This window comes from Ascaphus truei, chromosome 1 (genome assembly GCF_040206685.1).
Source record: "Ascaphus truei isolate aAscTru1 chromosome 1, aAscTru1.hap1, whole genome shotgun sequence".
Taxonomy (NCBI): Eukaryota; Metazoa; Chordata; class Amphibia; order Anura; family Ascaphidae; genus Ascaphus; species Ascaphus truei.
In genome coordinates this window covers 527,416,129-527,443,772 of record NC_134483.1, presented here as the reverse complement: position 1 = coordinate 527,443,772, position 27,644 = coordinate 527,416,129, and the positions used below count along the sequence as shown (strand labels likewise).

Below are 27,644 nucleotides of genomic sequence, written 5' to 3'. Positions count from 1 at the left end.
ACACCATAGCATATTTCTATATCTATACACTAGGAAGGGAAATAAGCCGTTATGATAACATGTATAAAACCTACTGGAGGAATACATTTAAATTATGTGTATTATATGCCAGTACCCTCAATAAAAAGACAAATGTATCCGAAGGGCATGTACTGTAAGTGTTTCTCACTCATCGTATATTATGTATGTATGTCTTTATTTATATAGCGCCATTAGTGTATATAGCGCTTCACATTAGTACTACACGTGACAATCATATAAATAACAAATAATACAAATAACAGATCATGGGAATAAGTGCTTCAGACATAAAAGTAACATTTCGGAAGAGGAGTCCCTGCTCCGGGGAGCTTACAATTGAATTGGTGGATTGAACGTACAGAGACAGTAGGAGAGAAAGGGTTGCACACTGCACGTGTTGGTCTGAGTTGTTATGAGTTATTCATCTGGGTTCCTTTTATCTTTTACATACTACATTCATAAAGGGAACAGTGAAGAATGGAGATTAGGTTGTTGATCTTGAAAACACAAGTTGCAGATATAATTCCCTGTGTCTGTTCTTGGGCAGATTACTCTTTAATTCTGTGCCATCCTTCCCAAGACACTCTAGCAAAGAAGATGGATCTCACTGTGGCCCATATTTAGTAAGCGGTGCTATGATAAAGGACCTTTTACAGCAATTAAAGGAATCTTCTGGCACTGGATGGTGTATAATATAATATATTCAGGATATCCCTGCTTCAGCAAAGGGGGCTCAATCAGTGGCTGTCTTTGACTGAACCATGGATTGAGCCACCTGTGCTGAAGCAGGTATATCCTGAAAGCCTGACCTGTTGATAGCGCTTGAGAACTAGAGTTGGCCACTCATGATACTGTATAGAGAGATGCTACATTTTCACTAACCAGGCATATTTTCCCAATGTGTTTGTTTTTCCAAGCATTAAAAGTCAATGTGCAGGTCACATGACCTATTATAGACTACAATTTTCTCAAATGGTGGTGAAAAGGGGTTACATTCTGTCAAAACTGGGGAAATATTGATTTGGCCATGCACTTGTAAGCCTTACAGTTTCACAGCCCATTCTCAGAGAGCTAACAACAGCGAGAAGCATTTTTAACATGTGTGCAGTATATCAATAAGTGCCCAACAGTCCAAACCAATAGAGATCACAATTACGATGATACAGAAGATTCAGTATCTCGATGACTACCCTGATACTGCCAAGATTTAATTTACAGCTATAAAGTTGCCATTGTAGAAGATTTGTGATCTCTTGTGCTTTTTCATTTTAAACCGAAGCTGACAATTGTTGTGATTTGTGAGTGACACTTCCTCTTTGCAAATGTATAATATATCACCAAGACATGTTGCGATAATTTGATGGTGTTTAACACACACAGACACCGTGGAAGTGCATGTTCTAATGTTACACATCTATCTGTACTGAGTATGCGTCTGTGATGTCTGCGTTATTTGTCTTTCATTGTGTGCGTCCCTATAGAGCTCCCCTTCCCTACATGCCATTTCTTTTGTATATACACTAATCGGAGAAGCTCAAGCAAAAACAGAGCTTAGAAGAAAGATCAATAATAAATCATCCCTTTGACAGGGCTGTGTGTGCACCTCTGCTCCTTGTGAACTTTTGGAACTATTCATTTCATGCCTACTACGTTTAGAAACAGAAGAGCTTACCGAATGGTGCATTTTGCCTTTAAACGCACACACAAACATTTTAATACCCAGGACACTGCGATAAGCAAAATATGTACTTGTTCATACCTTTCTGTTCTTGCCTCTTGTTTTTTTTTTTTTTTTGGAGCAGATTCATATCTTTGTGACTTTTTCGGCAGCTGCAAATGTACTAAATTCACAGAATACTTAAATCTGTGCGAATGTTTCACACGTCTCTTTGCTGGGAGATTTTACAGTTTAACTTTAAACATTTATTTATTTATTTATAAAATATTTTACCAGGAAGTAATACATTGAGAGTTACCTCTTGTTTTCAAGTATGTCCTGGGCACAGAGTTAGGACAAATAATACATGGTTACAAATACAGTCACATAAATGAACAGGGTATACATTATATACAAGACATTGCATGCACAGTTAAAGAAAATATATATTATGGGCGAATGAAACAGTTACAGAGCAGATTAAAATGTGAGACAGCCTTAGATTTGAAAGAACTTAAACTGGTGGTGGATGTGAGAGTCTCTGGTAGGTTGTTCCAGTTTTGGGGTGCACGGCAAGAGAAGGAGGAACGGCCGGATACTTTGTTGAGCCTTGGGACCATGAACAGTCTTTTGGAGTCTGATCTCAGGTGATAGGTGCTGCATGTGGTAGGGGTGAGGAGCTTGTTCAGATAGCTGGGTAGCTTGCCCATATAGAATTTAAAGGCAAGACAGGAAAGGTGAACTTTGCGCCTAGACTCTAGTGATGACCAATCTAGTTCTTTGAGCATTTCGCAGTGATGTGTGTTGTAGTTGCATTGGAGAACAAAACGACAAATTGAATTGTAGAGGGTGTCAAGTTTGCTAAGGTGGGTTTGAGGTGCCGTGCCATATACTATGTCTCCATAGTCAATAATTGGCATTAGCATCTGCTGTGCGATACGCTTTCTGACCAGGAGACTAAGGGAGGATTTGTTTCTGTAAAGTACCCTTAGTTTGGCATAGGTCTTGGTTGTCAGTGTATCAATGTGCATTCCGAATGTTAAGTGGGAGTCAAACCATAAGCCCAGGTATTTAAAACTAGCGACAGGGGTTAGGGTGGTGTTAGCGTTGGTTCTAATCTGGAGCTCAGTCGCTGGAAGCTTTAAAAATTTAGTCTTGGTCCCAAATACCATTGTTACAGTCTTGTCAGTGTTTAAAAACAGTTTGTTTTGGGAAATCCAGTGTTAGAGTCTCAAAAAGTCAGACTGAAGTATGTGTTGAAGGTCAGAAAGGCTATGGCTGTGTGCATATAGGATTGTGTCATCTGCACACATGTGTATTGAGGCTTCCTTACAAGCTGTGGGAAGATCATTAATGAACACTGAGAAGAGTAGGGCCCCCAGAACAGAGCCTTGCGGGACACCACAGGTGATATCCAGGGGGTTGGAGTTAGAGCCTGAGATGGACACATTTATTTTATTTTATTTATTTATTTAAAAAATATTTTACCAGGAAGTAATACATTGAGAGTTACCTCTCATTTTCAAGTATGTCCTGGGCACAGAGAAAAACAAATAATACATGGTTACAAGTACAGTTACATAAATGAACAAGGTATACATTATATACAAGACATTGCATGCATAGTTAAAGAAAATATATATTATGAGCGTATGAAACAGTTACAGACCAGGTTAAAATGTGAGACAGCCTTAGATTTGAAAGAACTTAAACTGGTGGTGGATGTGAGGGTCTCTGGTAGGTTGTTCCAGTTTTGGGGTGCACGGAAGGAGAAGGAGGAACGTCCGGATACTTTGTTGAGCCTTGGGACCATGAATAGTCTTTTGGAGTCTGATCTCAGGTGATAGGTGCTGCATGTGGTAGGGGCGAGGAGCTTGTTCAGGTAGCTGGGTAGCTTGCCAGAAAGTATTTGAGGGTGAGACAGGAAAGGTGAACTTTGCGCCTAGACTCTAGTGATGACCAATCTAGTTCTTTGAGCATTTCGCAGTGATGTGTGTTGTAGTTGCATTGGAGAACAAAACGACAAATTGAATTGTAGAGGGTGTCAAGTTTGCTAAGGTGGGTTTGAGGTGCCGAGCCATATACTATGTCTCCATAGTCAATAATTGGCATTAGCATCTGCTGTGCAATACGCTTTCTGACCAGGAGACTTAGGGAGGATTTGTTCCTGTAAAGTACCCCTAGTTTGGCATAGGTCTTGGTTGTCAGGGTATCAATGTGCATCCCGAATGTTAAGTGGGAGTCAAACCATAAGCCCAGGTATTTAAAACTAGTGACAGGTGTTAGGGTGGTGGGATCTTCCTGATAGGTAGGACTGAAACCAGTTTAAAGCATGCTTCCCTATTCCAGAGCTCTGGAGTTTGTTAAGCAGGATAGCATGATCAACTGTATCAAAAGCCTTTGCAAAATCTAGGAATACTGCACCAGTGAGTTGTCCCCATTCAATTCCACACTAGATTTCATTGCAAACTTTTAGCAGGGTAGTTACGGTGGAGTGTTTGGGACGAAAGCCAGATTGGAATTGGCTAGGGAAATTGGACTTGGTATAGTAATCGCTTAATTGGGAGTGGACACATTTTTCCATGACTTTGGATAGAATTGGGAGAAGTGAAATTGGTCTGTAGTTTGAGACAGTGTTTTTGTCCCCACTTTTGAAGATTGGGACAACTCTGGCAGTTTTCCAGGTCTTAGGGATATGGCCTGCAGACAGGATAGAGTTGACTATGGAAGCAATTGGTTTGGCAATGGCTGGGGCACCAAGTCGTAGGAACCTAGATTGTAGTAAGTTAGGTCCACATTGGCTGCTTAGTTTTAGTTTGAGGAGCGCTTGTGTAATCTCCTCTTCAGATACCGGGCCAAATTGAAAATTGTGGGCAGTGTTGGGAGGGGGTGGGGCTATGTGGGCAGTCCCAGGATGAGATTCAGGTTTGTGGTTTGGGCTGCGTATTGCTAATAAGTTAGTGGCACACCCCACAAAGTAATCATTGAATGCATTTGCAATGTCAGTGGTGTTTGTCAGAGTAATATACCCCTTAGTGATATTACTTGGTTGTTGATGGTTAGGAGGCTGGAATATATTGTTGATAACCTTCCAGAAGTTAGCTGGGTTTGATGTATTTTGGTGGAGATTGTCAGAGTAATATTGTGCTTTTGCGTGCCTTGTTTGCCTTGTGCACATGTTCCTCAGGCATCTGTAGTGATTGAGTTCCTAGGTAGTGCCAGTTACTTTGTAGCTTTTCCACAAGGCATCCCTGAGCTGGTAGAGTGCAATAAGGTCAGAGGTAAACCATGGAAGATGGGCCCCCCTTACCCTTATTTTGCGTAGTGGAGCATGGGTATCGCAGAGTTTTAAGAACTCGGATTGAAAATAGTCGAGCGCAGAATCAGGGTCGGGAATTAAATCAATTCTGTTCCATGGGCAGTTGGTAAGGTAATCCAGAAACCGTTGTGGGTTAAAATTTTTAAATGTTCTAGTGAGGAGAACTTTAGGGCTTGAATGAGGCGTTTTAATTTTCCTTACACAGTACACTATTGCATGGTCACTGAAAATGTCAGGAAGGATGCCAGAGGATTGGATTCTGCTGGGGTTTGAGGAGAGAATCCAGTCTAGCAAGGAATGGTTATGCGATTTTAGGTTTGTCCGTGTGGGTTGTGAAATGAGTTGTGATAGGTTAAGTGACTTGAGTTGTATCTGGATTTTATGGTTTTTAGGGTCAAGCCAGTTGAAGTTGAAATCCCCAAGAACTAGCAGCTCACTCTTCGCGTTCAGAGAGGAAATGGAGCCAAGAAATTGGGTGATATCAGTGAAGGATTGTAGAGGGGCTTTAGGGGGGGGTAGATGCCAGCAAGCAAGATGGGCTTAGAAAAGGGGAGGCAGATTTTGCCAACTAGAAATTCAAAAGAGGGTGGCCTTGGGGGGCAATTTAACAGTGTAAATTGTAATGTGTCTGCAATATAAAATAACACCCTCCTCCTCTCTTGGACCTATCTCTACTAAAAATGGAGTATCCCTGAATGGCGATATTTGCATCAGGGGTTTTATGGGTTAGCCATGTTTCTGTAAAAAGATGGCTTTGGGTTTATGCATAAGGCACCATGCCCTTAGTTCATCCAGTTTGGGCAGTAGGCTCCGGATATTTATATGGGCGACAGATAGTCCTTTTTGGAAATTAAAAGGTGGAATTCTCAGGGGCATGGGCCAGATTTGAAATGGGAGGACCTCGGTTAGGTTCAATATCACCTGCTAAAGAGAGTAATAGTATGAGCAGAAATTTGGGTAGTTGTTTGCAACTTGTAAATCTGTGGTGTTTGCCATTAGAGTGAGCAGTGGTTGGTGTGCTGGTTTTTAGAGTTCTCCACCAACATTCCGTAGATAGTGAAAGGCTTTTGAGTAGTCCAGGGTGTATGGTGATGTTGGGTGTGGGCCAGGATGGAGGAGTTTGTAGTGGATAGAGGGAGTAACATCTCCATGAGGCCAGGAGAAAGAAAAAAGTTAAGACACATAGCAGGTTCATGATGCCAGAGGTAGGCAGTGCTGCATGGAGCTGTTGTGAGCAAAGTGAGTGTGTGCAGACTAAACAGCAGGGGTGTGCCTGTTCCTTGTCAAATGTTTTGCTACTTTGCAATGCTAGAGTCAGTTCTGGGTTTCAGTGGGCTGAGTTGGTGTGGGAGTTATATTTGTGCAGTCAGTTTTGGGAGAGGCTGCAGTGAAATAAGTTGTAAAGGGGTGTGAGGTTAAAATATGCAGGTTAACAAGCATGGGATCAAAGTGTGGTCATATAAGCTCACCGTTTGTTGACTTGAGGAAAAGTTTGCAGAAAGGATGCAGTCCCCAGTCACCTCTAGTCAAACTATAGTCTAACTATTATTGTCACTTAAAATGATCACTTAACTATAGTCTAACTATTATTGTCACTTAAAATGATCACTTAACTATAGTCTAACTATTATTGTCACTTAAAATGATTACTTAACTATAGTCTAACTATTATTGTCACTTAAAATGATCACTTAACTATAGTCTAACTATTATTGTCACTTAAAATGATGACTTAACTATAGTCTAACTATTATTGTCACTTAAAATGATCACTTAACTATAGTCTAACTATTATTGTCGCTTAAAATGATCACTTAACTATAGTATAACTATTATTGTCACTTAAAATTATCACTTTAAATGCATCACTCTTAAGATGCCAATGCTACCTTGCCAATGCAAGGGGGATATGTGTTTTATACATCTAATGCAGTCACATGACCCTCCCCCGCCCCAATAAATCAGCTTGTTCCAGTTGGTCAATTAACAGCAAACAGTTAAGAGGGGGGAAAAAAAACACCTTTTGATATTCAAACATACCAAACTTATCAATGCTTAAGGCCACTGAGTAAATCTTTTAAACAGGACTTGCACATCAAGGGACATACCAAACTTATCAATGCTTAAGGCCACTGAGTAAATCTTTTAAACAGGACTTGCACATCAAGGGACATACCAAACTTATCAATGCTTAAGGCCACTGAGTAAATCTTTTAAACAGGACGTGCACATCAAGGGACATACCTGTGAAGAGAGTGCAATTAGATCCATGTCATATAAGCTGAGGTTATTGGTCTTGCATGAAGAAAGTAAATATATAAACTATAGCCTAACTATTATTGTCACTTAAAATGATCACTTTAAATGCATCGCTCTTGCCAATGCAAGGGGGATAAATGGACATTGAAGTGCCCATTAAATGTTAGGTTCATTGCAGAATTGCTGTGCTGAGAAGCTCTCGGCTGCATAAATGGGGCTGAACTAAGCTACAATTACAACAAATCTGATTTTGTCATCATTTGTCGGTCCATGTTACATTAAACAGCAACTGAAATGCAGCTCAATCTCCTCCTTGCTGGAGGCCGTCATTATTTTTAACTCTATTTTATTTCATAAGACTACTTCAACGAGTCACAAGCTTTAGCACCTAAAGTACAGTATGGGTTTTGATTTGCTTCCTTTGATTCTTGCAGGTAACCACCCTCGTGAACACAAGCAACAAGGGCCCGTCTGGTAAAAAGAAAGGCCGATCAAAAAAGGCGCATGTCCTGGCTGCTTCTGTAGAACAAGCAACACACAACTTCTTGGAAAAGGGGGAGCAGATCGCAAAAGAGAGCCAGGATCTGAAGGAGGACTTAATCCTTGCTGTGGAGGACGTACGCAAACAAGGTATGATCATTCATAAGACGAGTTGGTATTTTCTTCTTGTATGGTGCTGACAGGCTACGCAGAATTTTTGCAGGCATGAGTCCCTGCTCCGTGGAGCTTACAATCTGTCTGTGGGTGCCTGAGGCACAGGGAGATAAGGGGACTTGCCCAAGGTCACATGGAGCTGACACCAGGATTAGCATCAAGCTCCTCTGCTTCAAACTCAATGTTGTTGTTTTCAGGGTGGGCGCCTTTACTCACTGAGCCGGTATGTGTTAGAAGCTTTCCCCTTTCAAAACCGTAATGCCTAGTAATATAATGAACACACATTCTAAGCCTTTTTGATTCCTGCATGGAAATGTACTTGTCACTTAGATGGGCCTTGGGACATTTCATTAATGCGTCTAAGGCAGGGATCTCAATTCCAGTCCTCAAGCCCCTCCAACAGGTCAGGTTTTGGGGATATTCCAGCTTCAGCACAGGTGGCTCAAACAGTGGCTCAGACGAAGACTGAGCCTCTGATTGAGCCACCTGTGCTGACGCAGTGGCTGAGCCACCTGTGATGAAGCAGGGACGGATTGAGCCACCTGTGCTGAAGATGGATAACCTGAAAATCTGACCTGTTTGGTGGTCTTGAGGACTGGAGTTGAGAACCCTGCTGTAAGGTTTTAGTTCTTTTTTTGCTGATCTGAACAGAATAGTGGGAGTTCCTGGGTGCTCAGGCCGGGCAGTGTGATCTCTCCAGTAGGGATTGTATGACTGATAGCAAATTTTGGCTTGCTTGTTATTTCTTCTGCGTTACAGTAATTCCATGTTCTCTAAGCCAATTGTATGAAGAAATAACTCCTGTAAATCAGTTTATTATAATGAATGTGATTAAAGTGAGGACTATTAGCCAGCTTGTATACATACAAAACAGGGCCTGGATAACTGATACCTATTTCAAAAAGCCTTTAGGCTTCGTTATTCTCTCACTTCTCAATCTCTGCCTATCTAGAAATGTAAATTATAGTTATGTTTCTTTCATATTTATAATAGGAACATGTTACAGTTATGGTGTGATGTATTCCTTATTTTTGGTATCTGGTATGTACTGTATATGGGTTTTTGGATAATGTATTTAAGAAGAAGTAGATATAATGTAGCATTTGTCCCAATGTTAACCATAGCACTGCTTGTTCTGAGATTAATATATACAGTAGATTAGGGGTTATTCTGTATCTGCCAAAATTCAGGACATTTTCAGCCGAAAATCCCCAAATACTTCCATGGGATTTTAGCCTGAAAACAGCTCGAACAGCGACCTTGGCAGATATGAATGAAGCCCTCAGTGGCACAGGTTATTGCATCTGTTCTGGCATTAACACCCATTAGACTGGAGTAATGAAAGCGGGATCCACGCTATCGAGCATGCATCAGCAATATCTGCCATAGACTTTGAGTGAACGTCGGAACGGGTGTGATTTTCCATACCAGCACATGTGCTCATTTGACCTTAATCTGCTCCTTTACATCCCTCTTTATACAGCGGGGAGTTAAAAAAGAATGCCTACCATTTTACAGGAGCAAAAACGGATTAACACGTCATTACTTGCTTCTATGAATTGGCACGTGCAATCACGGACGTGTGCTACGTTTAATAGGATAACGCTGCTTGGTGTACAGAATGTACTGCTTGAGTTTGACCATACACAAAAATTCAAGAGCCATTTTTAACCATGTTGGCGAATATGCATTAAATGTGCAAAGCCGTCACACCAGCTTTTTAAAATATAAAGATAACAATAACTCGAGAAAATCTATTTATTATAGAACAATTTGTCAGATGTCTTGTGATCCATACTTTTAGTGATATAGAAGTTACCCCCAAATTGCCATTCGAGGCGTTTTCAGTAGAAAATCCCCAATGAACTCAATGAATACTTTGGCCAATGTAGAAATGACCCCTTAATCAGCTACGGTCCCAATATATAAGCTGTGATTTAATAGTCTATAACAGGGGTGCTCAACTCCAGTCCTTAAGACCACTCACAGGCTCAATCAGTGTGTCAGTCATTTTGAATCAGCCCCCTTTTCTGAAGCAGGATATCCTTACAATCTGACCTTTTGGTGGCTCTTGATGACTGGAGTAGAGCACCACTGCTCTATAGCATAAAATAGGTTAAACAATAGTGACTGTGCAAACCAAGAAATAATAATTTCTTAAAGCAGCAATACTATGTAACGGTGTTTCCCCCACCCGGTGGGAGATTTGTCCATTACTACGGTGTATGGTGCATGATACCTGCTGGTAACAGGAGGGCTGAGTCATCCGCAGATGGTAGTGAGGACACAGAACTAGGCTTCTAGGATTCATACCATACATATCTCCTTAGCAGTGCAGCGCCTCCATCTGCTGCAGGCTCCAGGAACTGAAGGTGATCTCCCATGGTAGAACCAATTACCTCTCCCCCTAGTAAGGTCACGCACCAGGCAGGAGGTATAACAACAGGAATGGTTTATTCACTCTGTACAGCACAGTTACACGGCAGGCTTCTGCCCGATGCAGTACTCTCAGCTCTCCCTGAACCGTCACTACAGGCCATGGGCACCCGAGCCGGCCTAGCTCTTCCCCACCTCCCTAGCAGAGGTGGAGGTATGGTCCACACTCACTCTCCCCAGAGGGAAGAGCACATGGGAAGGCCCCAATCTCAGGATCCCAGTTGTGTGACCTGCCTTCCTCAGAGGGGAAGGACAATATGCTAAATTTAGGGTGGTCCTGCCTTTAAGTACTGCCAGGAGGAGGTCACCAGGTCTGGCTCATGATTGGTCATGCCCAGGCCTGATGTCACCGCCTCCTGCTGTCACTCAAATGCAGCTCCTCGGAGGGGGAAAACCCCATAGCAACTAATGGCAGCATGATTGTACCAGGCTTTACTGCCAGCCCAAGGGCAGATTAGTAGCCATCAGGTGACCTGGCTACACCTACATTCCCCTCCTTTTTTTTTTATATATGTAAAGCATGTGGCAATCTATAATTCTACATTCTTACCTAAGCTGGCAATCGTTTGGTGCTCCTGTTTTAATCTGTGCCTAACTAAATGTCTGCCTCCCAGTTCAAATCAATCCTTTAGTCAGTGTAACTCAGCAGCAACAATGTATGTGGATATTACTAAGGTAACATAGACTATTGTTACAGTTTACAGCTCAAACTGCTGGGAACATTGGTAACAAATTTACTTAAATAGGGAACTTTTACAAAGATCTTGCAATGCTGGGGTGGTGTGCTAAAACCTGCTATTCAAATCAAAGGATGCACATTACAGTATATTAAAACTCATTAAAAACTTGTTAAAAAAAGAGTCGAATACATTTTTTTTAAACAGTCACTAATATCTAAGACAGAACTAATTTATTTAACAAAAAAAAAGGCATTTCACAGTTTTGCTGCTTTAAATAATTATACAGAGTATTATTCATTTTAATAGCATCTTTGCAATGCATCTGTTCCACCTCTGACAAACAGTGGTGTTATAAGAATGTTCCAGTAGAAATGTTTTCTCACAAAAACAAACATTCTCTGCTTGTTATTTTGTTTACACATAGAGCCGTTTTATCAGCAGTCTCAGGGTAGTGGTTATTAAAAAAATCTAATAGATTTTTCAACCGAAAGGCTTAGCTATTTTTATAATTGTTATTATTGATATTTTCACACATTGTACACAGATACAGCATAGGAATCATTAAGCGTACTAGTCTTACATTATACATGTTGGTAACAGATATAATACATTTTGCATCTCATCAATGTGGATAGCGTTTTCAAATGATCTTAACATCACAATTGGTTTACAGTTTATTATATGTATCCCCTATTCCAGGGGTGGCCAACCCCAGTTCTCAAAGGCCACCAATGGGTCAGGTTTTCAGGATATCCCTGCTTCAGCACAGGTGGCACAGTCAAAATGATTGAGCCACCTGTGCTGAAGCAGGGATATCCCTAATACCCATCCTGTTGGTGGCCTTTCAAAATTGGAGTTGGTAACCCCTGCCCTATTCAATTGCATGTACATTAGTCTGCCTTAATAGAACAAGAGTAAGTACAATATTCAAGAAAAGAAAGCAAAGACGTGTGTAGCATTGGTGCCCCTAGACCACCAGAGACCCCCTCTCCTTTGTGTCAGCGCGGTCGCGGGTGCCGTCGGAGGCAGCGACGGACCCGCAGGCTGTTCACAAAGGTGGGGGCCAGTGCAGGGAGCGCTCGGCATCCCTGGAGCTCCGGCGGCACAATGCGAAGGCGGGGGCCAGTGCAGGGAGCACTGAGAGTCCCGGCGGTGCACCCGGTTAGTGGGGGCCGCCATTGCCGCTACTCGCGCATGCGCAGTGATTGCGCATGCGCAGAAAGAACCCCAGAGCCCTTAGGAAGTCGTGCGAGGGCAGGGACTGTCCAGGAGAGGTTGCGACGGCCATTAGGGATTTGCGCAGGCGCAGGGAAGGTGCGCACACGGCCCCAATGTATTTGCAGCCTCCACGGGACTACAACTCCCATGAGGCTTAGAGGCAAGCACATCAGGTGCCTCCGTGTGGCCAATGAGGGCCAAGGATCTCCAGAGGGAGAAAGTGGATACATTGTTTGGGCTTGCAGCACGCTAGTTAGTTGGAGCTGGGGAGCTGTGAGGGAAGGAAGGGTGCAGAGAGCATGTGCAGCTTCTGCATCGAGTAAGGTCCCCCACATCCCAAGTAAGGCCCCAACTCCCCACCAGGTTAGTGGGTAAGTGCTGAGGGACGGCCCAAGATAGGGACGCTGCCCTTAGTGCGTGTGTGTGTGCTGTCTTGTCAAGATCACGGCTGGCAGTGCTGTGAGGCCTGACAAGAAGGCATAGTGCTAGTGTGCAGCAAGTTGCTGTATGCGTTCCGAAGTTTGCAGTGCGTAGCTGCTAGTGTTAGTGTTCAGTGAGAGTCAGGACTGGGACGAGTTAGGGGAGTGGGGCAGGTTATTACCCCTGTAGGCCCCTAGGAGTTTTCCCCAAAGTCATTACAGGTTGCTGTGCTGTAGGGACGGCCTATAGTATAGTGCATGTCACTTAGTGCTGTAGGGACAGGTCCTATGTTAGGGATCCTGTCACAGTAGGGTAGCTTAGATAGGGACACAGCGGACGCTGCGGTTCCTGCTGAGAGGTTTGGATCCAAGTTGGGGTCCGCAGAGACTGTTTCCAGGTCCGGATCGCCCCTGGTGGTCCGCGTGTAAGGAGTCCGGTGTAGGATCAGACGGAACCATCACACTACGGATCCTTTGTGAAGCCCGTTGGAGATCCGAGCACGGGAGTGCTCGGCAGGTACTATCTAATACACAAGTGCACCAACGGGCCCTTAGTATAAATAGTGACTGCGCAGTCACCCACATTCTCTCCTAGAGTGCGGGACATTGGGTGGGGATTCTCGGGACACTGGGTGGGATCACCTGGTGTTGGGGAAGCGTCCTGCGTGACGCAGTAAGTGTCTCCTCTAGAGAGGGACACAGGTTATTATGATATTGCCATGATCTGTTGTCGTGCATGTTCAGTAAAGTCACTAGTTAATATATATATCTGTGTGAGTATTGATTATTGTGATTGTCCTACGAGGAACCACTCCCCCTCCGGTGGGAGCCATCGCAGGTGGAGGCGCTGCATCGTTGTAAGTGAGTACCCCTAGTATAAATGCCCCAGGTTCCCCGTGGCGGAAGCTCAGCCCTCCTGTGAGCCAACAGGTATAGCACCACACTGAGAAGTAGTCAGATACACCTACCCACCTCAATCTCACTTAGGGGGGGGGGAAAGGGGGCTACAATTGGAGGTGCTGCTGAGATAGACCTGGGGTGCCCTGTCCATTTTTTTTTTTCAAATTTGTCCACCATGTTTGTAAAGTCCAGACACGAGGTCCCTGCCTGAGCTTTGAGGCAATGTATGGAACCTGGCCGGGTGTTGGCGGTAGGAGGCCTTCCCGCAAATACACCCGCGGTCGTGGTTCAGTACTATATGCGTAAAATTCCTGGGTGGCCGCACGCATGTTTCTTAGAGGAAGAACACAATCCCACGGCCCTATGGAAGACAATACTTTTGGTGGCAATCCCCACTGCGGATATATGCCTGGCAGAGGCACCGTCCGCCCTGTGTATGCCCTATGGCCCGTCTGAGGGGTAACCCTTAGTCTACGCCGACCCAGCCAAATGGCGTCTCCCGCCAAAGCAGGAGAGCGCACGTGCTGCTGACTGCAAGCCTGCACTAAATTGTGTCGAAGAAATCTGTCCGGGTTTGGCTCGAAAATCAGAGCCCCTCCCCTGTGATGAGAGTGACTCAGCGCAGAGCCAGAACCACTCCCTTGTAGAAAGTGCCCTTCCTTCACATTCCACCAGGGGGAGCAAGCACTGTGTTTTTCAACCATACAGTGATACAGTAATAGACTCTTTCTTCTCTGAGGATGAGGATGAGAGAGACTGTCAGGACATACACCCCAAAGTGTATGTGGCCTGGCGAGCGCCAGGAGTAGATGGCCTTATGCTAATGTGCCCATGCCTACAAGAAGCCTATGACGAGGGAGCCGAACTGTCCCAGTTACCGCTAGACTTCAAGACGACTGAGGTATGTGGAGAACTGGGTATACAATGTTTTAGTCCCACCTGTGACTGCTCTAGAGGTGCATTGGTGTGGGAGCCCGAATGTGAATGCTGCGATGTGCGGTTCTTGAAGCCTATTACACCCCAGGCTACGGAGGCAGTTAAAGAAGAAGCAGGAAAGCCTGACCCCTCTGCAAAAGTGAGTGACATTGCTAATCAATCTGTCCTAATTCCAGAGGCCTCAGGGGACCCGTGTGTCCAAAACCATGTGGCAGAAACGGTTCCAGACCCTCTCAAAGGGGACGGCCTAGTGGTAGAGCAGGAACCACAGAGCCCAGACCAGCCGATGTCGGAATCACAGGGTAAGGTGTCTATACCCCCATCTTCTTTTAGTGATTCCAGCGATCAACCTCTCGTGGTGATGCGCCTGTCGGCGGACCACTCTAGTGAAGTCATCAAACCAATTATTTTGGCAGATACAGAGCCTGCCGTGGGCCCGTGTGCCCTTGAGGAGGTGTATCCAGATGTTGCGGACCCTGCTGTGGGCCCGTGTGCCCTACAACGGCCAGTCTGGCCTACTACGATGGTACCATCGGTCCTAGGCTTGGGACCAGTACCTAACAAAGACAAGGGTGAGTCGACTGCCCCAGCGGTGTTGGGGGTGAGCCTCCAGGTGACCGCGGAGCATGATAGTTCCTTAAGTCTGGTCACCAGAGCGAAGGGCTCCCCTCTGCATCGCGTCCTGGCGGAGGTGTCCTCCATAGAAGGTAGCTGTCCAGTGGTGCGAGTGGACCCGTACCTACCTGATCGTGTTCCAGATGAAGAGGAACCCATCGCAAGCCAGCAGAGTGGTGAGGAACCTCCTTACTTCGCACCGACTCCTGATCTGATTGTGAGCCCGTGTGCTCCGACACAAGTGGTCCCAGGACTGGGATCCACCGCTCCCGATGTTCCAGCAAGTAAGTGGACTGTCCCATTAGTGCCGTTGGGGTCCGTTGGGGTCCGCAGAGACTGTTTCCAGGTCCGGATCGCCCCTGGCGGTCCGCGTGTAAGGAGTCCAGTGTAGGATCAGACGGAACCATCACACTACGGATCCTTTGTGAAGCCAGTTGGAGATCCGAGCACGGGAGTGCTCGGCAGGTACTATCTAATACACAAGTGCACCAACGGGCCCTTAGTATAAATAGTGACTGCGCAGTTACCCACGTTCTCTCCTAGAGTGCGGGACATTGGGTGGGGATTCTCGGGACACTGGGTGGGATCACCTGGTGTTGGGGAAGCGTCCTGCGCGACGCAGTAAGTGTCTCCTCTAGAGAGGGACACAGGTTATTATGATATTGCCGTGATCTGTTGTCTTGCATGTTCAGTAAAGTCACTAGTTAATATATATATCTGTGTGAGTATTGATTATTGTAATTGTCCTGCGAGGAACCACTCCCCCTCCGGTGGTAGCCATCGCAGGTGGAGGCGCTGCATCGTTGTAAGTGAGTACCCCTAGTATAAATGCCACAGGTTCCCTGTGGCGGAAGCTCAGCCCTCCTGTGAGCCAACAGGTATAGCACCACACTGAGAAGTAGTCAGATACACCTACCCACCCCAATCTCACTTAGGGGGGGAAAGGGGCCTACACGTGTTTTTGGGAAGGGTGATGGGAGCTTTGTTCTCCTTCCTATTCGGGCGGTTATGGCTCGGGACCCGGTGACGATCTTCCTCTAACCAGGTTGGCAACAATGGAAACATATTTTATAACAATTAAAACATAGTCTCATTGGAAGATTTTTCTATCCAAAGATTGCATCCATTTTGAAACTTTTCACAAGTATTATTCGTCATAATGTTTCTAATAATAATAATAGTATGTTCTTGTATAGCGCTGCTAGTTATATGCAGCGCTTTACAGAGACATTTTGCAGGCACAGGTCCCTGCCCTGTGGAGCTTATGTTGTTTTTTTTTGGGGCCTGAGGCACAGGGAGATAAAGTGACTTGCCCAAGGTCACAAGGAGCTGACACCAGGAATTGAACCAGGCTCCCCCTGCTTAAAACTCTCAGTGCCAGTCTTTACTCACTGAGCCACTCCTTCTCCCGTCACTATACTCCCCCATTAATAGTCTGTCCCACACTCTAATAATTTTATCCAGTAATATTAATAGATTCTTCCAAAATGTATTTTTGAACACGACCACTAGAGATGGATGGACGTATCATATCAGTTGCAAAAGGGCAATGAAAAAAGGATTGCGATAGAATTTAAGATCAACCCTATGAAGTTCCTTAAGTACCTTAACAACAAAAAGATTAGAACAGAGAATATTTATTTATTTTATTTATTTATTAATAAAATGTTTTACCAGGAAGTAATACATTGTGAGTTACCTCTCGTTTTCAGGTATGTCTTGGGCATAGAGTTAAAATGACAAATATACCCTATCAGTGTGAGATGGGCCGGCAGATTATCGGAGATAAGGACAAAGCAGAGGTATTAAACAAATTCTTTGCCTCTGTTTTTACCAGGGAGGAATCAATAGCAAAAACAGTGCAATGGGAGGAAGCCAAAACCTCGATATTAATGAACAATTAGTTAACTGAGGAAAAAGTACATAGGTGGCTTGATAAAATTAAATAAAGTATCTGGCCCCAATGGTATACATTCAATAGTTCTTTAGGAGCTACGTTGAGTAATAGCCAAACCATTACATTTAATATTCAAGGTATCCGTTTCCACAGGCTCAGTACCACAAGGTTGTGTAAAAGCAGATGCCTATATTTAAAAAGGGATCAAAAGTGGGGGGACGACGACATCAATTTTAGAAAATCTCCAGTTGTGTATGTATATCTCCTCAAACCTCCCTCCAATCCATCTGCAGATTGGGTACTAAAAAATCTCAACGGATCATTCAGAAGCTGTTATTGGATCCAATATGGTCGGATTTTTAACACATTTTTACGAAATCGGATTCAATCTGGAATCTGAGTTCGGATTTTTAGAAATCCAAAATTGGATTTAAATGAGGAGGAGAAGAAGGTACCGTATTGCAGAGCACTGCTTATTAAATGTAAGACCTGTGCATCAGTGATTAACCAGGAATTACAGTATTCTGAACTCCTGCCCTCATGGCGTCTTTTCTAGTTGCATTTGTCATGTGGACGTAGCCCAAAACTACAACTCCCAGAGGAATTACAGCCCAGGACTCAATTTTGTTTTCTCACCAGTCTACTGTACGTCCCTGTTACCTGCCCATACCCATGTCCCAGTCCTGTCCCTGTTCCCATGTCCCTGTTGCCAGTTTCTGTCATTGGTTGGCCAGTCCTGGTCATGTTACCTGCCTGTTACCCTGTTTACCCAGGATTGCTTGTCTCTGCCCTAATTAAATCCTGTTTTCAATCATTTTCCTTCCTGAGTTTTGTTTGTTGTTCTCATAGTACATATGGTCCCCTGTGTGTATCCTTTATAAGATTAGAAGTACTAATTCAAATAACCAGCTCACATTCTTATAATACTTTCTCTCTGTATCTGCTTTATTTGCTGTTCTTCATCTTGTTTTTAGTTGTGTGTGGTAGAAAACCTGTGTTTTATTTCATTTCACCTTACCCCAATAGCTCATAGCCCTCATTACATACAGTATTCCTTGTGCTTGAATTCCTTTCAAGGTTACAATCAACACAATAGATATTCCTTGGAGGTATACTAGTAGACAGTTAGTAGTAGTGGTGCTACCCAGCAGATGGTGTAGCTCACACTGATTGAGCTGATGTCCAGAGTAGCAGAGGTTGTGGGTCCTAATCCCGTTGGGTCTCATACCAGTATACCATTCAAGTCACTAAGTGCTTTAGGATTGTGAACTCAGTATAGTTGTGATGGAAGTCCTTTTAGGAAGTATGGAATGTGACTAATTTTAATATACTTTGCATAACAATTAGCATATCTGCCAGGGTACCTCAGGTGTGTTCCTTTTTCAGCACAGGCAGTCTCCCTAATTTATCTGGAGGGTTATTTGAGGAGAAATATATACAACTCGAGAGACAACTAAATTGGAACTTTTCCACCACCATCATCGCTGTTGCCCCCTCCTCCTCCTCCGTTCAAATTTCTACAATACATCATTTGGATTTTTACTGAGAGTTAAAAAAACAAAAAAAAATCTGCCTTTTTAAGGCGTGAAAATCTGCTGCTCAAAGGAACTGCCCAATCTGCGTCGGATTCGGATTTAGACATGAAACTTGCCCAACTCTTATGATCACCATATATGACCCATGGTTCCCACCTGATCGCACATACAGTATCTGATTAATTATATATATATATATATATATATATATATATATATATATATGTTTGAGTCTTGCTGGTGTAAGATACCATCTTAATCATATTTTATAGCTATTTTCTTTTTATTGTAGAACATATAGAGGACCAAATTTGCCAAATTTGTTCCAAGTCTTTCACCTCTAAAGTTGTCCCCGACACTCTTTCCCAGTTAATCATATATTGTAATTTAGTTTTTTTGGAAGACTGTAATATTAAAAAAAAAAAAAAAAAAAAAAAGCTACTTTTGATCACGGTATGAACCTGGTGGTTTGCCAAATCCTCACTACTAATGATAGGTCATAATATTCAGAGTCCCAACATATATAATTTAGATTAAAAATGTGTCTGGAAAAAATGTCTACAGCAAATTACTTGGCGCAAGGCAATCAGTGCTTGTCACGGGAGACCAGGTATTTACACCTTTATACTGGGATCGTATCACTGAGCAAAACCAAATGATAAAACAAATTGTCATTTCTCCATTGAAACAGACGTACACACAGTGGATTACAGCAGGGGGGCGCAAACTTTTTTCCCTGCGCCCCCCTGCCGGCTGTCCCCTCACTCCCGCGCCCCCCCCAACCCCAACTTACCCTCGCACCGGCGTAATGACGTCACGTTGCCATAGCAACGTGACGTCACATGACCTCGCAGCGTCATTTTGACGCCGCGTTGCCATGGCGACGCCGGGAGGAAGCCGCCGGAGCCACGGGTAAGTATGGTTTACAGAGGCCCTGCAGCTCCCCCGGCACTTAATTTAAGTGCCTTCGGGAAGCGCGCGGGGCCTCTGTAAACCCCGCGCCCCCCGTCGGCAGTCTCGCGCCCCCCCTGGGGGTCGCGCCCCACAGATTGCGCACCGCTGGATTACAGAATACAAGAGAAAAACACACTTACTGGGAATCTGGGGGGAAAAATAGACTTTCCTAGCTTCTACAGTACATAAAACAAAGTTAGAAGTTGACCCAGACTTAGCCTGAAAAGACCTGGAACTCACATCGGCGTGAAGCTCCTGATACCACTGCGGTATCTGCGCCGGAGACACCGAAATCCCTTGACCAGGAGATAGCACCAAATGTCCTTTTACTCTTTTCAGCTTGATTTTCTAGCCGCGACCGCTACGTTTTCTTCTCAGAACTTGGCCCCGAAAAGTGGGACAGAAAATGTCTTGCCTTGAAGTTTCTGAAGCCGGTACGCGTCTATTTCTCCAAGAGCGTCTTTTGGTGATTTTTAATTTGCCGCTATTGTCTTGGCGCTCAAAGTCTTAGAGAATCTCAACACCGGATTGGCTGCAGTATTTTTTATAGTATTTTGGAGTTCATTCACAAAATACTACAGCTAATCCCAGCGTGGGAACTTTACACCAGCCAATAGGATGTCTGGCAGTCTTCTGAAGCCGGGCAAGCGGTTCTTCTGAAAGAAACAAGGACATGCGTGAGTTTGTCACCTTAGCCATTTGTCATGCAGAAGCCACCCGCTGGGCAAGGTGCCCCCAAGTCTTGGAAGGCGAATACTTGCCGGAACGGCTTGTATTCATCCCAGGACGTGGGTACTTCACCTAGCCATCGTGCCCAAATGTTCTTCACACCTCTGGCAGCATCTGTGGCTTTCAAGTCCGGACCTCAAGTAGACACAATGGCACCACAGTTTGGTAGTCATCTGGCTCTCTCAGAATACTGGCTTTAAAAGTCCCAGCGATTTTTACAGTGCACAAGCATATTACATTTTAAACGTACTCGTTTAATAAAATATACTTTTACACTTTTATCCTGTCTAAGTCTCTTGGTTATGAGGGGTAGAATGGGACTCTATACTTTTTATTCCCACTAGCCATATCCCTCACACACTGCAAACCTGACTTAGACTTCATAGCCTTCTGGGCTATTACACATTTATGAAACACAAAATATTTTTCATTTTTCTTCTAAGTCCCAGAGTAGAATGAAAAGATGCTTAGGTTCATTCCCAGAGCTGTAGGTCATTCCCTTATGAAAACCCCAACTCAGTTAGAACTAAAAAATGCTTAGGTGCGTTCTCAGAGATGTATCTCCTTCCTTTACTGATAATAGGATTTAGGTTTCATAAAAAACTCTCACAACCTCGTATATGGTTGGATTAACCCCCAGAACCTGGCATATACTGGGGACCCTCACTAACTTAGGGACCCCTGACCGTACCCAGGATACACATATCCCCGCGACCCCTTGAAACTTATAGTCTCTCAATCTCCACAGGTTAGCACTCCTGGAAAGGCAAAACACACATATATTCTTTATTGTCATACAATCATATGCATTTCATGTATGGCAGACAGGTTCAAGAGCTCACTCTAAAACCCAAAATATGGATCAGAGGTAACCAGCCGGGCATAATACATTTATTAGCGGCCTGGTTACCCCCTCACCGTCACAATGCTGGCCACATCTGTTTTAAAATGTGTTCCGCTAGCATATTTCTCTAACATAATAATAATAATAATAACATGTTCTTGTAGTTTTACGTAGCACTTTACAGAGACATTTTGCAGGCACAGGTCCCTGCCCCGCAGAGCTTACAATCTATATTTTTGGTGCCTGAGGCACAGGGAGACTGTGACATGCCCAAGATCACAAGGAGCCGACACCAGGAATTGAACCATGTCCCCCTGCTTCAAACTCAGTGCCAGTCAGTGTCTTTACTCATTGTTGAATGGTTCATTGCTGATTGTTATTTTAACCAATCCCAGGATACTCCTGAGGCAGCGACGCTCATAAATCTATGACATTATTTTGTCATCCACAGGATTTCTTTGGCATTTTCATCTTTGTGGTAAATCAGCAGGGCGCTATATTTTCTGGGGGGGGCGCACTCTCCCCCCAGGGATTTAAATGCAATGGGACTGCGCAAGGCCTCTATAATATGCTTACCTTCCCGTCCAGCGAGGCCTCGTTCTGGTAACACGGCGTCAAATAACACCACGGGGTCATGTGATGTCACATTACCATGGCGACATGCCATCACATGACCCTGCGCATCAATTGATGCTGGGGTCGAGCAGGGGGGTCGCGAGGCACCAAGGAAAGCAGGCAGGGGTGCGCACGGGAAAAAGTTTGCGCACCCCTGTGGTAAATAATATAAATTATTAGAAAAATAGAATAGAAACAGACATAAATAAAAAACAAGGAAGAAATTATTCCCCCGTGACAGGGCCTTACCCCGCATCTCACAGCTCCCCGGCTCCAACTGCCAGCGTGGGCTAAGCGCGCGAAATGTATCTCTTGCCTGCCTGGAGATCCTAAGCCCTATTGGCTCCCTGGCATCACGTGGGGCGCGCAGAGGCTCATGGGACTCGTAGTCCCTACCTAGAGCCTTCCCTGGTAGGCTAGGGGTTCGCAGGCTTTCTATGTCCTGATCTGCACCTGCGCAAGCTATCTGGGGCTGCCTCAAACTTTACCTGCCTAGTCTCACGCTTGCGCGACTTTTCCCTGGCTCTGGGGTCCTTCCTGCGCATGTGCAATCACTGCGCATGCGCGAGTCATTGGACAATGGCGGCGCCCTTACCGCCCGGCTCCGGGAGCGCCGGAATCCCTGTGACGTGCGTGCGGCCTTGGCAACCCCCGAGCCGGAGCCTGACCGCCCTCACCCCTGCGATCGGCTTGCGGGGCCGCCCTGGGACTCGGCAGTACCCGCGATCGCGCTCGAGGGGAGGGGGGTCCTGACAGCCAGAGGAGACCTGGCTACACATATCTTTCATATTCTTGGGAAATACATCATATGTTAAGTATCTAATATTTAGAAAAACTGTAAGGAAAGAATATTAAACTTTTGTCGCCTTCTCCACTAATCACTTGTTTTATTGACCAATAAATGCCCAGGTCAATGTTTAACTCCTTCGCATAGAAATATAGTTATTTTAAAAACACAAGTTAACCCTTTGTGTTATATATTTGGCGCACAACTACACAGAAGGCATTAACGTCACAGGTCACTAAACCCTTTAGGTACATTGGCTATTGGAATATACAGTATGCTCACTTGCATAAAATCCCCGGGTGGCGGTACCCCCTTATTCTAGATGTAGATAAAGACCCCTCATCACAAGGGAGCTCGATGCTTTTTGTGGTGACCTACACTTATGATTTATGCCTGTCCGAGTCACCGCCCATGTTATTTATGCCCGGGTGCCCCCCTGAGGCTACCCTTTAGTATACGCTGACCCAGCGCCATGGCAACTTTCCACAAGTAAACAGAGTGCGCGTGGTACCGCGCTCAAGGCGCAGAGTGACTTTGCAGAAAACCGTCCGGGACTGGCGGGAAAACCTAAGCCCCACCCCCGCCAACTGAGTGACAAAGTGCAGAGCCAGAATCACTCTTTGAAAAAATGTGCTGCCCCTCCTTCACATTCCACTAGGGGGAGAAAGCATTGTGATCTTCAACCATACGTTGATGAGGTAATAGACTGTCATGGGGTACACCCCAATGTGTATGTGGCCTGGCACGAGCCAGGAGTGGAAGCCCTTACACTAATGTGCACTTGCTTGCAAAAAGCTTATGTCCAGGGAGGTGACCTGTTTCAGCTACCGCTGGATTTCAAGACCGGCACAGTGGACGGAGAGCTGAGCATACAGTATTTTAGCCCTACATGTGACTGTTCTAGAGCGGCATTGGCGTGGGAGCCTCAATGTGATGGTTGCGGTGCCCGGTTCTTGAAGCCTATTATGCCCCAGCCTGTAGAACCAGCAGAGGACGATGAGCCGGTCAGTATAGCTAACCTATCTACCCCTCTCATAGAAATTTCGGAGGATCCGATCGTGATATCCTCAGAGGAGGAGGAGAAGCCTGACCTCTATATTACTATGAGTTGTGATGAAGTTAAGTCTGTCTTCAATGAGAAGTTACTTAGTGCTTCCCGCCACCAACATCCAGCTGTGGAGGTTGTGGAAGGCCCGTGTGCCCAAGTGAACATTCTAGACCCTGTTCCCGAGCAGGAATCACCTGCCCAGCGAGCTATGGAACCGAGCGAAACATCGTTGGCGATGCGCCTACCGGCGAACCACCCCAGCGGTGATACAGAGGAGACGGAGGAATCACAGGGTAAGGTGTCTATGCCCCCATCTTCCTTTAGTGATTCCAGCGACCAACCACTCGTTGTGATGTGCCGGTTTGCGGACCACTCTAGTGATGTCATTGAACCAACTGTCTCGGCGAATACAGAGCCTGCTGTGGGCCCGTGTGCCCTAGAGGAGGTGTATCCAGATGTTGCAGACCCTGCTGTGGGCCCGTGTGCCCTACAACGGGCCGTCCGGCCTACTCAAATGGTACCATCAGTCCCAGGCTTGGGATCAGTACCTGCTGACGACGACAAGGGGGAGTTGACTGCCCCAGGGGTGTTGGGGGTGAGCTTCCAGGTGACCGCGGAGCACGATAGTTCCTTAAGTCTGGTCACCAGGGCGATGGGCTCCCCTCTGCATCGCATCCTGGCGGAGGTGTCCTCCTTAGAAGGTAGCTGTCCGGTGGTGCGAGTGGACCCATACCTACCTGACAGTGTTCCAGATGAAGAGAAGCCCATCGCAAGCCAGCGGAGTGGTGAGGAACCTACTACCTCCCCACAGGCTCCGATGGAGGTGATCGTGAAAAAGGCCAGAATTAAGGTTCCGGATCTGAGTGAGAGCCCGTGCGCTCCAACACAAATGGTCCCAGGACATGGCCCAATTCCCGCTTCCCAGTGGAAGCCTCGCTAGTATGTAGGGACAAGGACTGTGTGGCAAGGGATTTAGTAAAGATTGCCTCCTTTAAGCCCAAAAAGGAGCGCTCCATTCACCATGTGGTGGACCGCGGAAAATGCCAGGACCTCCCGGTATACCGCATGTGCGAGGCGGATGACTGGGTAAAGGTTGTGCCCAGAGACATTGTGCTATTCCTTCCACCAGGGGGAGGAAATAGTAAGACCCCTGTGACTGTTATCCCCGAGTGTGCTCTCCAAGAGATTTTTCTGGGGGAGGCTCACGGACGCAAAAGTGAGGTACCCCCACATGATCAGTTAGGGGCACCCCACAAATGGTCTCAGCTCGCTTCGGGTATCGTATGTGAAGTGCATTGTAACCTGATGTTTAAAGTCATAAGTGATAAGTTGTACATATGCACTGCATTTTCATGGTATAACTGTGTACCAGGTTATGTCATTCCCCAAGCGGGGATGTTGTTTTTTTTTACCAGGGGGAGAGTAGCCAGGTCTCCTCTGGCTGTCAGCACCCTCCTCCCCTCGAGCGCAATCGCAGGTACCGCCGAGTCCCAGGGTGGCCCCGCAAGCCGATCGCAAGGGTGAGGGCGGTCAGGCTCCAGCTCGGGGGTTGCCGGGGACGCGTGCGGCCGGTTGCCAAGGGGGTCAGGGACCCCTGCATAAGATAGGCTACCCCGTAGGCCCTAGGAGTTTTCCCCCAAAGCCATTACAGGTTGCTGTGCTGTAAAGACGGCCTATAATATAGCGCGTGTCACGTAGTGCCAGGGATAGACAGGGACACAGCGGACTCTGCGCTTCCTGAGAGACGACTTGGGCTCAAATCGGTACCCAGAGACCAGAGACTATTGCCAGGGTGGGATCGCCTCTTGGAGGACCCCAAGCAAGGATTCACCGGACCGGATCAGACGGGATCCAGATCGACTGATCTTTTGCGAAGCTGTTGCTGCTCCGAGCACCGGAGTGCTCGGCAGGTACTATACATATACAAGTGCACCAACGGGCCCTTAGTATAATAGTGACTGCGCAGTCACCCATTGCCTCTCTCTGCAAGAGTGCTGGACATTGGGTGGGGTTTCTATGGACACTGGGTGGGATCACCTGGTGTTGGGAAAGCGTCCTGCGCGACGCAGTAGTGTCTCCTCTAGAGAGGGACACATGTTATTGTGATAGTGATGTTACATGTTTGCTTTGCACGTTAGTAAAAAGACATTGGTTATTATACATACAGTGTATGTGATTATTGTAATTGTCCTGCGAGGAACTACTCCCCCTCTGGTGGGAGCCATCGCAGATGGAGGCGTTGCACCGAGTAAGTGGTTACTCATAGTATCATAATTGCCCCAGGTTCCCCATGGCGGAAGCTCAGCCCTCCTGTGAGCCAACAGGTAACGCACCACACACCTGGTAACACCGTGCACCCACAGTATAATCTGCGATTGGGTCGGGGAATACCCGTTACATATGTTTTTGACAAACAAATTCAGCTGTTTAACTTGATATGTGTATAATTACCTGTGGCATATTTGATATCTGATACCTGTTCCCACAAAAGTAGAACTTGAATGGGCAAAACGGATATATATACTTTTCGTAGAATCATGCGAACAAACAGTATTAATGCAGATAGCATTGTTCTGGGGATTACAGGGAGAAGGTTATAGGGCATCTCATACTTTTAGGTTAATTCTCTCCCAAGCCATAAATGTCCCAGGAGATGGATAAGTGGGAAAATGGGACACACCCAGGATGGTCGGCTTATTCTGGTACCATACTATCTTTGAGCTATCACTGTACCTAGTAACTTTTGAAAGAGTTTAACCTAGTCTTCGGACACATTCTGCTACATTGGATTTTTGTCTTATTTACATATTTGTCCAGTAAACAGCAGACCGGGGACTCCTAGAGGAAAGACCATAAATTATTTCTGGTGGTCTACCTATGTATACCTTTATTTATATAGCACAATTAATGTACATAGCATTTCAGAGTAGTAATACACGTGACATAATATAAATAAAAAATACTACAAATAACACAATGGGAATAAGCACTTCAGATATAAAAGTAACATTAGGTAAAGATGTCCCTGCCCCGAAGAGCTTACAATATAAGTGGAAAGTAGGAAGCCCGTACAGAGACAGTAGGAAGGTTTTATGGTAAGTGCATCTAAAAGGTGTCAAGGTCGATGCATGAAGTGTATAGTATCAGCCATGGAGCTACTAACATGCTTCGTTAAAGAGGTGGGTTTTAATATAGGTCATACAGGTGGATAGAGAGGGTGCATGTCAGATATTGAGGGGAAGGGCATGCCAGAGGTGTGGGGCATTGTTTTTATTTGTATTTGTATTAAAAGTAACTTTGTCCACGTCATTATATATCTCTAAGGGATATTTTACCCACTTAGAGTATTTTTGAGCACACCTCATCTAAAGGATTGCCTTTTCTTCTCTTCATATTCTAATAGCTTTACGTTTGCTCACACTTCTAGAGCTGTGCTCTAGAATAGCAGTGGTTGTGGGTTCTAGGTCCTGTAAATATAGTTTGCATATCTCCCAGCCAGGTACCTCAGTGTGCTCCATTTTTAGCACAAGCATGTGTACCTAATTTGTTTGGAGGGACATTTGAGGGTGTATATACAGTACAGTATATATATATATATATATATATATATATACTGTATATATATATATAAAAAACAGAAGGAAAAAAGCTGCGCCTTACAGGAACATATAAACTATGTATGTCTATGTAAAAATATATCTATTGTATAACCTAATGATCTAAACAATAATGTGTAGGTATACAGACCTATAACCATAAGATAGGCCCATTACAAACATAAAACATATACACATGGAAAAAAAGCAATTGAAAGGATAAACCAGTCCTCAGATAGTTCCGATGATGAATATGGGTGCTGGTATGTAGGGTCTCCGGCAGCTCTCAATGTGGATCTACCACGTCCACAGGATATCTAAAAAGGAAAAGAGAGGAGAGAGCGCACGCCCATAGCGTATAAAAGTATATTTAATGAAGGGGAGGGGGGAGGGAGGGGTAAAAAACGCACTTACAAGAAGTACAATAAAATCAAGCATATGTGATAATAATCACCACCATCCGGTCTAACTGCAAGCTCTTGGGGCAGTCCCAGGCTCCGTTGGTGAAGGAGCAGCGTCTCAGCA

General features: G+C 45.2%; 1 protein-coding gene across 5 annotated transcripts in view; it reads left to right on the top strand.

Annotated features, from left to right (window-relative positions):
• The window catches only part of CTNNA2 (catenin alpha 2), a 1,818,882-nt gene that overhangs the window by 324,071 nt on the left and 1,467,167 nt on the right, over positions 1–27,644 (top strand). For all 5 annotated transcript variants that reach the window (XM_075572319.1, XM_075572294.1, XM_075572328.1 and 2 more), the window contains exon 3: positions 7,691–7,886. In XM_075572319.1, the coding sequence (XP_075428434.1) occupies positions 7,691–7,886 (196 nt within the window). The remainder of the gene's footprint in view (positions 1–7,690; positions 7,887–27,644) is intronic.